The sequence below is a fragment of the Rhinoraja longicauda genome, chromosome 1 (assembly GCF_053455715.1).
Source record: "Rhinoraja longicauda isolate Sanriku21f chromosome 1, sRhiLon1.1, whole genome shotgun sequence".
Lineage (NCBI taxonomy): Eukaryota > Metazoa > Chordata > Chondrichthyes > Rajiformes > Arhynchobatidae > Rhinoraja > Rhinoraja longicauda.
In genome coordinates, this window is record NC_135953.1 from 140,953,637 (window position 1) to 140,969,071 (window position 15,435).

Here is a 15,435-nt window from a genome sequence, read left to right on the forward strand (position 1 = left end):
GCTGCAACTCTGTACGTCTCTGAGATGTGGGAGGAAACCGGAGCACTCAGAGAAAACCCACGCAGTCCCAGGGAGAACGTACGAACTCCGTACAGACAGCACTCGTAGTCAGGATCCAACCCGGGTCTCTGGTGCTGTCAGGCAGTAGCTCTGCCCGCTGTGCCACCCTCTAAACCCTTCCTATCCATAGATCTGTCACTAATGGAAACATCACAACATTAGGGTGGCATGGTGGTGCAGTGGTAGAGCTGCTGCCTCACAGCGCCAGAGACTCGGGTTTGATCTAATTTGAGGAAGGACATCTTTGCTTTAGAGGCAGTGCAGCGTAGGTTCACGAGGTTAATCCCCGGGATGGCAGGACTGTCATATGAGGAAAGATTGGAAAGACTGGGCTTGTATTCACTGGAGTTTAGAAGGATGAGAGGGGATCTTATAGATACATATATAAAATTATAAAAGCACTGGACAAGCTAAATGCAGGAATAATGTTCCCAATGTTGGGGGAGTCCAGAACCAGGGACCACAGTCTTAAGAATAATGGGGAGGCCATTTAAAACTGAGGTGAGAAAAAACTTTTTCACCCAGAGTTGTAAATTTGTGGAATTCTCTGCCGCAGAAGGCAGTGGAGGCCAATTCACTGGATGAATTTAAAAGCGAGTTAGATAGAGCTCTAGGGGCTAGCGGAATCAAGGGATATGGGGAGAAGGCAGGCACGGGTTACTGATTGTGGATGATCAGCCATGATCACAATGAATGGCGGTGCTGGCTCGAAGGGCCAAATGGCCTCCTACTGCACCTATTTTTCTATGTTTCTATGGTCCTGACTACAGGTGCTGTCTGTACAGAGTTTGTACGTTCTCCCCGAGACATGCTTGGGTTTTCTCCGGGTGCTTTGGTTTCCTCCCACACTCCAAAGACGTACAGGTTTGTAGGTTAATTGGGTTCTGTAAAATTGTCCCCAGTGTGTGTAGGATGGTGCTAGTGTATGCGATGATCGCTGGTCGGCACGGACTCCGTGGGCCGAAGGGCCTTTTTCCACGCTGTAAACTAAACTAATCCACCCTATCATGCCCCTCGGGGTGTTGCATATTTGAGTGAGATCACCCCTCATATATTGGATCACATAAGGAAATGCTCAGTTACTGGTTGATGGACAATAGACAATAGGTGCAGGAGGAGGCCATTCGGCCCTTCGAGCCAGCACCGACATTCACCGTGATCATGGCTGATCATTCTCAATCAGTACCCCGTTCCTGCCTTCTCCCCATACCCCCTGACTCCGCTATCCTTAAGAGCTCTATCTAACTCTCTCTTGAATGCATTCAGAGAATTGACCTCCACTGCCTCCTGAGGCAGAGAATTCCACAGATTCACAACTCTCTGGGTGAAAAGGTTCTTCCTCATCTCCGTTCTAAATGGCCTACCCCTTATTCTTAAACTGTGGCACCTGGTTCTGCACTCCCCAAATATCGGGAACATGTTTCCTGCCTCTAGAGTGTCCAATCCCTTAATAATCTGATATGTTTCGACAAACACATCAAACACATCACAAAGACAGCCTTCTTCCATCTTCTTTGCCCGTCTCCGTCCATCCCTCTCCTCCACAGCTGTAGAAACCCTCATCCACGCCTTCATCACCTCCCGTCTGGACTACTGCAACAGCCTCCTCTATGGCGCACCCTCAAAAATCATCAGTAAACTTCAATACATTCAAAACTCCGCTGCCCGTCTACTCACACACACCTCGATCCGTGACCATATCACCCTCGTCCTTTATAAACTCCATTGGCTCCCCATCCCCCAGAGAATCCAGTACAAAATCCTCCTCATGACCTACAAAGCCCTCCATAACCTGGCCCCATCCTACCTGACCGACCTCCTCCACAGGCACACTCCCACCTGCACCCTCCGCTCTGCTGCTGCCAATCTCCTATCCCCCCACATCCGGACCAAACTCAGATCCTGGGGGAACAGGGCTTTCTCCATCGCTGCTCCCACCCTATGGAATTCACTACCCCAAACCGTTAGAGACTCCCCCACACTCACCACATTCAAAACATCGCTGAAGTCTCACCTGTTCAGCACTGCCTTCAACCACTGAAGGTCACCTCACCTTCTGTCTCCTTTCTCTGTTCGTTTACTTATTTACTTATTTATCTATTTATTCATTTCCCTATGTTCTCTAAATCTCTGTAAAGCGTCTTTGAGTATATGAAAAGTGCTATATAAATAAAATGCATTATTATTATTATTATTATTATTATTATGTTTCGATAAGATCCCCTCTCATCCTTCTAAATTCCAGTGTGTACAAGCCCAGTCGCTCCAGTCTTTCAACATATGTTTCGTTTAGTTTAGAGATACAGCATGCAAATAGGCCCTTCAGCCCACTGTTCACTGTGCCACCCTAGGGCAGGATTAGAACTCTGGCTGTGCCCAGTGCTTGTGGCCAACACTGCCAACAGTGAAGACAGACAGCACAAGATCAAGAGAGGAATAGATCGAGTAAATGCACAGTCTTTTGCCTAGAGCAACCAGAGGACATTGGTTTAAGTTGAGGAGGGGGGGGGGGGGGGGAGCTTTAATCGGAACCTGAGGGGCGACTTCTTTACATAAAGATTGGTGGGTGTGTGGAACGAGCTGCCAGAGGAGGTAGTTGAGGCAGGGATTATCGCAACGTTTAAGAAACAGTTAGGCAGGTACATGGATAGGATAGGTTTGGAGGGATATGGGGCAAGCGCAGGCAGGTGGGACTAGGGTTGCCAACTGTCCCATATTAGCCGGGACATCCAGTATATTGGGCTGAATTGGTTTGTCCCATATGGGACCGCCCTTGTCCCTCATTAGGCCCGGGGGGGGCGCTGTTGGCCTGGACACTGTAGGCCCGGACACTGTAGGCCCGGACACTGTGGGCCCGGACACTGCGGGCCCGGACATTGTAGGCCCGGACACTGTAGGCCCGGACACTGTAGGGCCGGAGGCACGGGCACCGTTTTGAGGAGATTGCTTGGCAACCTGCCTCCAAGCCCGGGCGGCCGCCATTGGTGGAGAGGGAGCACGTGACCGCTGGCTGGGTGAGGTCACATGGGGCGCGGGGTGGTGACGTCACCCTTTGTCCCTTATTTGGGGGCGAGGAAGTTGGCAACCCTAGGTGGGACTAGTTTAGATGGGGCACAGTAGATGGTCGGCATGGGCAGGTTGGGCCTGTTTCCATGCTGAATCTATGACCATTTAACTCCCCAGAGAAAGCTTTCCTCCTTCACCTTGTCAAAACATACGAATCCACAAGGGATTAAAAAACAATTTGGCAAGACTTCCTCTCCCACCGAACTTAGTCACCAGCGTAAACACACCCACTGGTGTTTACAGCTGATGTGTAGAAGGAGCTCTTGGTTTTGTCTGTGGTGAGGTGGTGTTCCACCCCTGTCTAATTCGTGACACTCTCCGTAAACAAGTAGAGCCGGGGTAAACAGGTGAAGGTCACCAACTCTTCCCAGCCCACAGAAGATCCTTTCACTCTCCTTACCACGTCTTTGACAGCGAGGACAAGTACAAGTACAAGGGGAGAACCTTCTCACAAGCTGGGCCACGCCACCCCCCCACCCCCCACAACCCCCCTCGTCTCGCCACGATGACCTCTACAACCCTCTGGCGGAAGCTCGGTGGAGTCAGGGCTTTCTGTTTGACAGTGCCTCACCTCACCAGGAGGCGGCACTGGGACAAGGACCAAAACCAAAGATACTAGAGGAACAAGATGAACCACTCCGTTGAAATCGCCTATACTAAAGTGTAGTACGCAAAGGAGCGTAAGTCCGCCATTTTAGTAAGCAAACCCTGCCGTTCGCTATGCCTCTCGTAGTGTAATCAGTGTTTTGGGGGAACAGTGAGTGTGATGATACCATTAAAATGCAGAATATATCTCATCTATCAAACCATAGATTTTTGTTATTTTTCTTTTTAAATGTTTCTGCAAGTTTCTGCCTACTAAAATGGCGCCGTGACCTACTACGGTTTTTAAGATCAAGTGGTCCATCTTGCTCTGCTCTACTATCTTTGGCCACAACCACTTCAGGATCTGACGGAGAAGAAACATTAAAGTGTCTTCAATAGTCAGAGTATCGAGTATAGAAGTTGGGAGGTCATACATACCACCGGGTGGCGCCGTCAGCGATGGCAGCCTCGCCAATGGTCTGTCTGTCCATGTTATTTTTAGTGAGTTTTAAAAGTTTGTGTTAATGTTCTCTGGTTTGTTTTATGTGGGGGGTGGGGTTGGGCGGGGGCGGTGGTCGGGGGGGAAAACATTTTTCAATCTCTTACCTTGCCGGAGATGCGATTGTTTTCTGGATCGTATCTCCGGTCGCTCTGCGGCCTAACATCGTGGAGCTGGCGGCCTTGCTCAGGACTGACTTTGAGCCCCACCGCGGGGCGTGGACTTACCACCTGAGCCTGCGATCCCTTGCCTGGGATCGATGCTCCAACCGCGGCCTGCGGACTTCAAAATCGAGGAGCTCGCAGTCTCGGGTAGAGACCGATGTCGGGAAGCTCCAAAGTCGCAGGAGGTTCGACCAGCCCCGACCCGGGGTAGATCGCCCAGCGCGGGGAGCTGAGATCCCCCCCGATGCAGGAGCTTGATCGCCCCGACGTGAGGGCCCGAACGCCAGCTACGGGAGTCAAGATCGTCCCGTCAACGGAAGGTTCGAGGCCCCCGACCGCGGGAGGACAAGGAAGGGAAGAGATTGAACTCTTTTTCTTTCGCCTGCCATCACAGTGAGGAATGTGGAGGAGTCACTGTGGTGGATGTTCATGTTAAAATGCATTTTGTGTGTCCTGTTGCTTTTTATTGGCATGACTGTATAGGAAATGAAATTCCTTGTTTGTTGCAAAACGTACTTGGCTAGTAAAGTATGATTATGATTATGCTGCAGTTGTATAAGACGTTGGCGAAGCCACATTTAGAGTATTGTGTTCAGTTTCGGTCACGTTATGGGAAAGATGTTGCCAAGCTGGGAAGTATGCAGAGAAAATGAGGATTTTAAACCTATGTCCTCTGGTTCTCGATTCCCCTACTCTGGGCAAGGGACTAGGTGTGTTTACCCAATCCATTCCTCTCACGAATTTGTACACCAGGTTTTAGAGGGATTTAAGCAAAATGCAGGCAAGCGGGAATAGCTTAGATGGGGCATCTTGGTCAACATGGATGAGTAGGATTGAAGAGCCTGTTTCGGTGTGAATCTCTAAACCTTTCCTATCAATGTATCTGCCCAAATGCTGCTTATAGAGTCATAGAGTGATACAGTGTGGAAACAGGCCCTTCGGCCCAACTTGCCCACACCGGCCAACAATGCCCCAGCTGCACTAGTCCCACCTGCCCACATTTGCTCCATAGCTCTCCAAAGCTGTCCTATCCATTTCTTAAATGCTGTGATCCTACCTGCCTCAACTACCTCCTCTGGCAGCTTGTTCCATACACCCACCACCTTTTGTGTGAAAACAATTACCCCTCAGATTCCTATTAAATCTTTTCCCCCTCACCTTGAACCTATGTCCTCTGGTCTTCTATTGTACCCGCTTCAACTAACCACCACCCCATTGGCAAATTCTCATAGTCTTGTTGGCTGGTTTGGTGCTGTGCGTTCCAGCTGATTATCAGTGGGGCGTCATCATCAGCAGTCACTCGAAGAGTGTGACTGTCCTCATAGGACGCCTTTGCGTGACTTTGTTTAACGTGGGGAGACTGGTGCACAGACAGCCACCACACGGTCCTTGACAGATCTGGGTCAGGATCCAGTGGCGTGGAGTCCAAGACGACCGGGGACCCTTTTCTGCAGCAGCCTTCATCCATCCGCCTTCCCAGCCGTTGTGACGCTCCACTGACGTCAGCCGCCATCCTCCCTCCGCCTGTTCCACCGTTGGGGTCTTGGTTGGATTGCTCTTTATCAGGGACCTCCCCCTCGACCTTACCGCCATGGGTGACCCTACCAGGAGCGTAGCTCCAGACGGCATCGCTCTCAGGATCTCAGGACCACACGAGCTTCTCCACCGCGGCAAGTGAGGAATCCAAATTGTTTCACAGGCAGCACAGGTGGAGGAATGTGTAATGTTTCATTGTGCCCAATTTAAGAAACATTTGTCACTTTGCTAATCCTGCTCCAAACACTTTCTTGTATCCACCCACATTGCAAAGACCTTTTTGGGTTTAGTTTAGAGGAACTGCGCAATCGCCCATTCATTACTTCCACCCTACACACTAGGGACAATTTACAGAAGCAGATTAACCTCCCAAACCCGCACGTCTTTGGGATGTATGTATGAGGCCAGAGCACCCGGAGGAAACAACGCGGTCACAAGCTCTGTACATAGATAGGATCAAACCCGGGTCTCTGGTGCTGTAAGTCAGCCACTATACCGCTCCCTGTTAGTAGGTTTTTTGGCTGTAAATTTTCCCCTTGGTGCGGAGAGTGAGAAGAACTCCCAGCGATCCCAAAGGGAGGCCTGGCTCGCCTGCTGCGGAACTGGGAACCCGAGGAGAGGATGGAGGGAGATGGCGGCAGATGCTGGACTAACAGCCCAGTGAGAACCGGGGGGGGGGGGGGAGTTCTTACCCTCCACCCTCTCAAGGTGGGCTGTGGGAGCTCCCCCCCCCTCCCTCCCCAGGTGAACAAGGGCTGAAGAGGGCCGCACGCCAGAATGGAGGCCATGGCTGCAACGGGTCTTTGTGGCTGGCTGTAGCTGGGACTGTAAAATGGCTGCCGCAATAGTGACTCACATATAGACTCAGTGGGCTGCTGTGTGCATTCTGTACTAACCAGGGGATTGTGCGTATGGATGGACCGCCCAGCGGGGGCTTCAATGTCGGGAGCCCCGACCGCCCCGACGTGGCAACGACAACAGCCTGACCGCAGGAGAAGACGGCAGGGGAAGAGAAAAGACATTGTGGCCTTCCATCACAGTGAAGAGGGACTGGAGGAGACTCACTGTGATGGATGTTTCTTTTTTGTTTGGTGTTAGTTTGTGATTATATGTGTTATTGCATTTTTATTGATTATTCTTATTGGTCTTATTGTTCAACTGCGGGTAATGTTTCATTTCACTACACATTTATGTGTATGTGACAAATAAACGACTATTGACGATTGATAGTCTTGCTGAGCTGCATGCAAAATAGTATTTCATTGTAGCTTGGTACAGGTGATAATTTAAAAGAAACATTGAGAAGCGGGGAAGGGCTGATGGACACACAAGAGAGAAGAGGCACTCAGAAATAAATCAGGTGGGAATGGTGGGATTGTTCTCAGCCTGAGACTTATTGTGCCAAATGGTCTGCTTCCTTACGGAAGTACGAGTAATGCCACTTACCCATTACCACCAAAAAGCCCAGGGGCAGCAAGCCGAAGGGAACATCACCTAGAGGTTCCCCCAGCCATACTCCCATTCCAACATGGAAATAAATTTCCAAGGCCAGTCACCATTTTCATAAGTTCAGAAGTCATATGAAGAGCATTAGGCCATTTGGCCCATCGAGTCTACTCTGCCATTCAGTCCTAGCCTTCCCTGGAGCTCAGGCCCTCAAGTCCTGGCATCATCCTCAAATGTTCTCCATGCTCTTTTCCAGCTTAGCAACATCTTTCCTATCGCAGGGTGACCAAAACTAAACACATTACTCAAGTGCAGCCGTGCCAACATCTTGTAGGACGAGGCATTTCTAGATTGCAACAATTTAGTTATCATTCTGAAATGGCTAAATGTATATGTAGTTAGCTTTAACGCCCACCTCCTTCTGCCCTGCCTCGCCATGCCCGAGCGCACCCGCGTAACACAGCTTTTTACTTCCTCACTATTTTCAACATTAGTTCTTCCTCAAGTCTTCCCTGGTATCTGCAGTGCGAAAAACAGAGGCAAGTAAATCAGCGGAAAAGATATACTTTATTAAAGTGCTTGAATACAAAGGCCCGTAATCTACAACAAAAACCTCCAACAATGGAAGACTTGAAACCTATGAGAAAGTTTGTAAACAAAGTTATAGAAAAGCAGCAAGTGGAAGCTGGATATTTCAAGTGAGATATTAAAATATAAAAACAGTTCTATAAACTAGACTTTATGCATTTGCACGCACAGCGTCAAGATACAACATGGATATCCCATGAAATGATGCACTTCAAAATGAAGTTTGTTAAAGTTCCTACACATCACTTTAATAAAAATCTTTTTGTTCTTAAAAGTTGTGATGCATTAATAGGTACATGAATCCATATTCAACATTATGCAGGTAATGTCAAACCTAAACTACGAGGAAAATATACATGGCAAGTGAAAACAGATCAAACTAGTTGCAGCATTTGGCAAAAGCACTTTCATTCTGTATTTAGAAAGGCAACTGTGGCAAAAATAATAATGTGGAATTATAAGATTCAGACTTAATAACAGTACAGGTTACATGGAATTCTAGAAAAAAAAGAACCGCAGATACTGGTTTACAAAATAAGATAAAAGTGCTGGAGTAACCCAGGGGGTCAGATAGCATCTCTGGAGAACATGGATAGGTGACGTTTCGGGACTGAAGGGTCCCAACCGGAAACATCACCTATCCATGGTCTCCTTGTTGCTCCTGGTAAATTCGGAAACCAAAGGCTTTTGCTGTTCAGTGTGAGAGTTTCCAAAGTTTCAAAATAGTTTTGCAAGCATTTCCCTCCATATTTATCACGACGGTAATGCCAACCAGTCGGTGTGAAGCACGGTTCTGTCTTTCAGATACGATTAAGGCAACGATGGAAGGTCGCTTCGATGGGCGACAACTATGCAACTTACCTTCAGAAACAAAGTCCGACAAAGCATCTCTCACAGGAGGCAGTTCACAACAACAAACAGAAAGCAGAGGGACTCAGCAATCTTTGCACAGGTTAGGGCCAATTATTATGTTTAGTTTACAGAGACGTTGAGAAGAAAGCACTGAAACAGGGCCCTGAACCTTCACAAAGCACTCCCACCCACTCAATTCCGCTCTCCACCCACATCAGGCAAAAGTATATATCCTCAATCAATTAGAGTCAGAGTATAGAAACAGGCCCAATGGTCCAGTTTGTCCCACCCTGCTGGTTCCATTTGCCCAAGTTTGGCCCATATCCCTCTAAACCTTTTCTATCCACGTACGCGTCCAAATGTCTTAAATGCTGTTATTATACTTGCCTCAACTACCTCCTCTGGCAGCTCGTTCCATACATCCACCACCTTCTGTCTGAAAAAGCTGCCCTTCAGGCTCCTATTAATTCTTTCCCCTCTCACAAACCTTTGCCCTCTAGTTCTTGGTTTCCCTATCCTGGGATAAAGACACTGGATATCTTTTTAAGGACTATTTCAGATGGTAATTTAGAGTCTCTCGAGCCTCCCGACTCAAAATTTAAAAAAAGACACAAAGTGCTGGAGTAACCAAGTGGGTCAGGCTGCATTCCTGGAGAACATGGATAGGTGACGTTTCAGGTCAGGACCCTTCTTCAAACTTGAAAACAGAAGGCTGCCAACCAAACATTTTACCTATCCATGTTCACCCGAGATGCAGCCCATCCCACTGAGTTACTCCAGCACTTTGTGTCTTGTAAACTAACATCTCAAGTTCCCCGTGTCCACTCTAGTCTGTAAAGCCGTGCAATGAATTCTCTATTAGTTAGAGTCATAGAGTGATACAGTGTGCAAACAGGCCCTTCGGCCCAACTCGCCCACACCGGCCAACAATGTCCCAGCTACCCTAGTCCCACTTGCCTGCGCTTGGTCCATAACCCTCCAAACCTGTCCAGCTGTTTCTTAAACGATGGGATAGTCCCAGCCTCTATTGTTACCAGTTGTGAATCAGAATACTTAGGTGGCTCACCACTGATTCATGCACAAAATCCTGAAGGAACTTTTTAACTATACAATTAAAAAAACAAATTTTGTTTAACAGATTCCACTGAAGGAACATTAAGGATTAATGGCTAGAGTAAAATCCAGACTGCGAAGGGGCTGGCAACTCTTGGTGAGGTACAGTAAGTAATCTCCAAGAACGGAGATTAACTCAGGGCTTCTCTTCCCTGCTGTGTTCAATGATCAACATCTGACAGAGGAGAGGTCGGCAAAACACGGTCCCTCAATCCCACTCCTTTACCGAGGAGACACGATGACGCAGCGGTAGAGTTGCCGCCTTACAGCGAATGCAGCGCCGGAGACCCGGGTTCCATCCCGTCTATGGGTGCTGTCTGTACGGAGTTTGTACGTTCTCCCCGTGACCTGCGTGGGTTTCCTCCGAGATCTTCGGTTTCCTCCCACACTCCAAAGGCGTACAGGTTTGTAGGTTAATTGGCTTGGTATAAATGTAAAAATTGTCCCTTGTGTGCGTATGATAGTGTTAGTGTGCGGGGATCGCTGGTCGGCGCGGACTCAGTGGGCCAAAGGGCCTGATTTCCGCACTGTATCTCTAAACTAAACTACACACAGAATCAAAGGAATCGTGGGGAAGTGGAGGGTGGGAGATGGCAGGAGAGGTGGGATCTTTTTGTGCCACTGATCATTCTGGTTGAACCAATTCCATGCAATCTGTGCCCCTGCATCCATTATGCACAAACACATTTAAACTGCTCCTCCTAGCTTGTAATTCACTGCATGATCCATTATCCACAAACACATTTAAACGGCTCCTCCTAGCTTGTAATTCACTGCATGATCCATTATCCACAAACACATTTAAACGGCTCCTCCTAGCTTGTAATTCACTGCATGCATGATCCATTATCCACAAATATTTCCAAACGGCTCCTCCTAGCTTGCAATTCACTGCATTTCACGATGAAAATTGATGGAAGGCAACTTTTCTAATTTTACCATTCAGTTAAGATAACGCAGATACACTTGACAACTTTTTACCCAACTCTGTTGTACGTTCGTTCTCCCTGTGACATGTGGGGTTTTTCTCTGGGATCTCCAGTTTCCTCCCATATTCCAAAAACGTACAGGTTTGGAGGTTAATTGGCTTGGTATCATTGTAAAGCTCTTATTGTCAGCTAGGATCTTATTGTTAAGTAGGTTTCATTCAGTTAAGATAACGCAGGTACACTTCACAACTTTTTACACAACTCTGCTGGAGATCACAGAATGCCTTTCGACTTCAAAGACACAGTGTGGATTTGGCCCACCGAATCCACGCCGACCAGCGATCACCCCATACACCAGCCCTATCCTTAACACTAGGGACAATTTACAATGTTACCGGAGCCAGTTAGACTACAAGCCTGTACATCTTTGAGTGTGGGTGGAAACCGGAGAGCCCTGAGAAAACCCACACGGTCACAGGGAAGGAGCAGGGCATTAGGATTAATAACATAATCATCAAGGACGGCACAAAAGGTGGCACAGTGGCAGAGTTTGCTGCCTTACAGTGCCAAAGACCCAGGTTCGATCCTGAGTACAGGTGCTTGTCTGTACGGAGTTTGTACGTTCTCCTGTAAGGGGTAACATTGGGTAAGCAGCTGTGTAGGTGCTATTGCAGGAGTGCAAAATGTTCCAGCTTGGTTATATTGCTGACAGCATGTAGCACGGTTTATGGCTGATTGCATCCTCTGATATCAGCAACTTTGAAGTGTTAAGAAGAACATCTTGCCACATGGACTGCCCTTTGTTCCCAAGAAAGGACACGTAGGTCACGATGGACACGGAGGACCTGAAGGACACATAAAGATTTATAGGACATTGTAAACTTGCCATATAAGGCAGTGATGGAAAAGTAATGGCACCTGTATTACGGGCATAAAGTGTGTGTGAATGTGAGTTTTCGGAGAGAGAGGCTACACTAGCTGCCTGAGCGTTTCTGACCGCTCAGGCTCTCTCCCACCTGGGCGAGTAGAATAAAGAGGTTAAACAAATTTGGTTGTCTGACTGTTTCTGTTAATAGGCCATGAACTACAACACTCCTGTGACATGTGTGGTTTTTCTCTGGGATCTCCAGTTTCCTTCCATATTCCAAAAACGTACTGGCTTGGAGGTTAATTGGTTTGGTATCATTGTAAATTGTCCCTACTGTGTGTAGGATAGTGTAAGTGTGCAGGGATCGTTGCTCGACGCGGACTCCGTGAGCCGAAGGGCCTGTTTTCGCAACGTATCTCCAGACTAAATTTAAAAAAGAGAACTCCTTACAGTCAGGATGGAAGGCGGGTGGGTGGGTTTTTGGCACTGTAAGTAGCAACTCTACCGCTGCACCACCTCTATGCAGTCAGTCCTTGTTGACTGCGTTGGATATGTTGTTGATCCTAAAGACACATTCCTTTCCCAACACCTTTGGACAGATTAATGCTAATGATTAAACTCTAGCTTTTAAAAAAAAAAAAATCCAAAGTCACAATCCGTGCCTCACCAACAATTTACAGAGGTTCTGAGGAGAATGAGTGAACCAACGTTCCCAAACCCGCAACACTCTTTGCTGAAAACACGACATGCTGCCAAAGGAATGGGCAGCAAGGTGGAGTTCACAGATTACAGAAGGTAGACACAAAAAGCTGGAGTAACTCAGCGGGTCAGGCAGCATCTCTGGAGAGAAGGAATGGGTGACGTTTCGGGTCGAGATCCTTCTTCAGACTTCTCTCCCATTCCTTCTCTCCAGCTTTTCGTGTCTATCTTCGGTTTGAACCAACATCTGCAGTTCCTTCCTACACAGTTCCTTTTACAGATGACCAGTGTCCGCTGGATTGGGGGGGGGGGGGGGGGGGGAAATAACAGAGTGTGAATACCCATCTTAACCTTTAAGCCCATCATTCGTTCCCCACAGAACACCCATTTGTAATCGACAGAGCATGGACTGAGGCCAATGGTCCTTGGTACGTGTGCTAAGTTTGCTGAAAGATAGAAACATAGAAACATTCTATCATAAGCCAGAGGAGCAGAATTAGGCCATTCTGCCCATCGAGTCTACTCTACCATTCAATCATGGCTGATCTATCGTTCCCTCTCAACCCCATTCTCCTGCCCTTCTCCCCGTAACCTTTGACATCCTTACTAAGCAAGAACCTTAATTGGGTTGAAGGGAGAGAGGGAAGAAAATTAATGAAACCTAAATCCCATGATGGTTGGTCTATTCTTCTCTCCTCGACCCTAGACCCTAGACCCTAGACCCAGCTCAGCCCCGCCCCGATGCATTTGGAGTTTCTCCAGCTAAAGCATTCTGCACCACGGACGCTGGAAAATATTGATGCACTCGGCTTTCTCTAAACTTCTTGATGTAATGCACGCTAAGAGTTTATAAAAATCCATGGCTGTACAACCCTTGCCGAGGTGCTGCGTGATCATTCCAACTCAACTGATCAATTCACAACTGCATTAAAAAAATAAAGATGAAAATACTGACGCGAGGCCAGGGCAACGTGACGTTGTAGATTAACGGACAGGCCCGTCTCCAGCTGCAGAATGGGTAGGAAAGAAACTGCAGGTGCTGGCTTAAATCGAAGGTAAACACATAATGCTGGAGTAACTCAGCGGGTCAGGCAGCACCTCTGGAGTAAAGGAATGGGTGACGTTTCAGGTCTAGGGTCTCGACCTGAAACGTCGACCATCCCTTCTCTCCAGAGATGCCGCCTGACCCGCTGAGTTACTCCAGCATCATGTGTCCACCTTCCAGCTGCAGAATGATAGCTCTAGACATGGCTGCCCCCAACACCCCCGGCGTCCGCCAAGCCGTCAGTGGACTGAGAGGACGAGGGGCGGGAACTGCGGGAGCGGGAGCGCCCGTTGACCCCCAGCGGCGTCCCGAGGTGGTGGCTCAGCTGCGACACGGTCTCATCGGACTCCCAGCGCTCCAGCTCCTCGCGCACCAGGCGCTCCATCTGCTCGCGGTGCACGTCGTTGTCCCGGCCCAGGCGCTCATCCTGCGGGGCAAAGGAAGCTTTACTCCTGTTACACGACCCCGCTACCTCAGCCAAGCACAGAGTGCTGGAGTAACTCAGCGGCTCAGGCAGCATCTCTGGAGAACATGGACACAGAGTGCTGGAGTAACTCAGCGGGTCAGGCAGCATCTCTGGAGAACATGGACACAGAGTGCTGGAGTAACTCAGCGGGTCAGCCAGCATCTCTGGAGAACATGGACACAGAGTGCTGGAGTAACTCAGCGGGTCAGGCAGCATCTCTGGAGAGAAGGAATGGGTGACGTTTCGGGTCGAGACCCTTCATCAGAGTCAGGGAATGAACTGCAGATGCTGGTTTATACCAAAGATAGACAATGTGCTAGAGTAACTCAGCGCATCTGGAGGAACATGATAAGTGACGTTCTGGGTCTGAAGAAGGGTCCCGACCCAAAACCACCGATCTTTTTTCTTCGGAGATGCTGCCTGATCGCCGAGTTACTCCAGCACTTTCTGTCTATCAGAGGGTCAGGCAGTATCTTTGAAGGGAATGGACTGATGACAGCAGAGTGGTGCAGCGAGCAGGTAGAGCTGCTGCCTCACAGCGCCGGGTTTGATCCCGACTAAACGTGGTCTGTCTGTCTGCGTGGGGTTTGCACGTTCTCCCTGCGATCGCATGGTTTCCTCCGGGTGCTCCGGCTCCCTCCTACGTCCCATAGACTTGCAGGTGTGTAGGTTAATTGGCCTCTGTAAAGTTTCCTGCGTGTTTAGGGAGTGGATTTGAAAGTGGAATAGCATAGACTAATTTAAATGGTCAGCGTGGCCTGATGGGTCTGCTTCCACATTGTATCTGTCAATGAATCAATAACGTTTTGAGGCAGAATCCGTCTTCAGACTGATGGAGTTGGGGGTACATAGAAACATACAAAATAGGTGCAGGAGGCGGCCATTTGGCCTTTCAAGCCATTCATTGTGATCCACAATCAGTAACCCGTGCCTGCCTTCTCCCCATATCCCTTGATTCCGCTAGCCCCTGGAGCTAGTTCTAACTCTCTTTTAAATTCATCCAGTGAATTGGCCTCCACTGCCCTCTATGGCAGAGAATTCCACAAATTCACAACTCTCTGGGTGGGAGAAAGCTGGAAGAGAAGTGGGTGCTGGGCAAAGCTGGGGAAGTGATACATGGTACAGGTGAGGGGGAGGGGGAGGGCGATTGGCAGATGGATGGACCAAGTGAGAAAGACTGGGGGTAAAGACTGGAGACAAATGGGTGTCAGATAAGCAAAGAGGAGTGAAATATCAGTCATTCTCTCCACAGATGCCACCTAACCTGCTGAACTTGTCCAACACTGTTTTGTTGTTCCCCATTCTAACATTTGCAGTCTCTTTCGGAATGGCAGGCAGTGACCAGTGGGGTACCGCAAGGTTCGGTGCTGGGACCCCAGCTATTTACGATATACATTAATGACTTAGACGAAGGGATTAAAAGTACCATTAGCAAATTTGCAGATGATACTAAGTTGGGGGGTAGTGTGAATTGTGAGGAAGATGCAATAAGGCTGCAGGGTGACCTGGACAGGTTGTG

The 15,435-nt window shown here is 48.6% G+C and overlaps 1 protein-coding gene across 1 annotated transcript in view; it reads right to left on the reverse strand.

The window, feature by feature from the left end:
• Nucleotides 1–13,561: 13,561 nt before the first annotated feature.
• Nucleotides 13,562–15,435, reverse strand: part of pkd2 (polycystic kidney disease 2) — a 54,168-nt gene continuing 52,294 nt past the window's right edge. Inside the window, exon 15 of the mRNA XM_078407626.1 lies at nt 13,562–13,877. Coding sequence (XP_078263752.1) covers nt 13,647–13,877 — 231 coding nt within the window. The 3' untranslated portion in view covers nt 13,562–13,646. The remainder of the gene's footprint in view (nt 13,878–15,435) is intronic.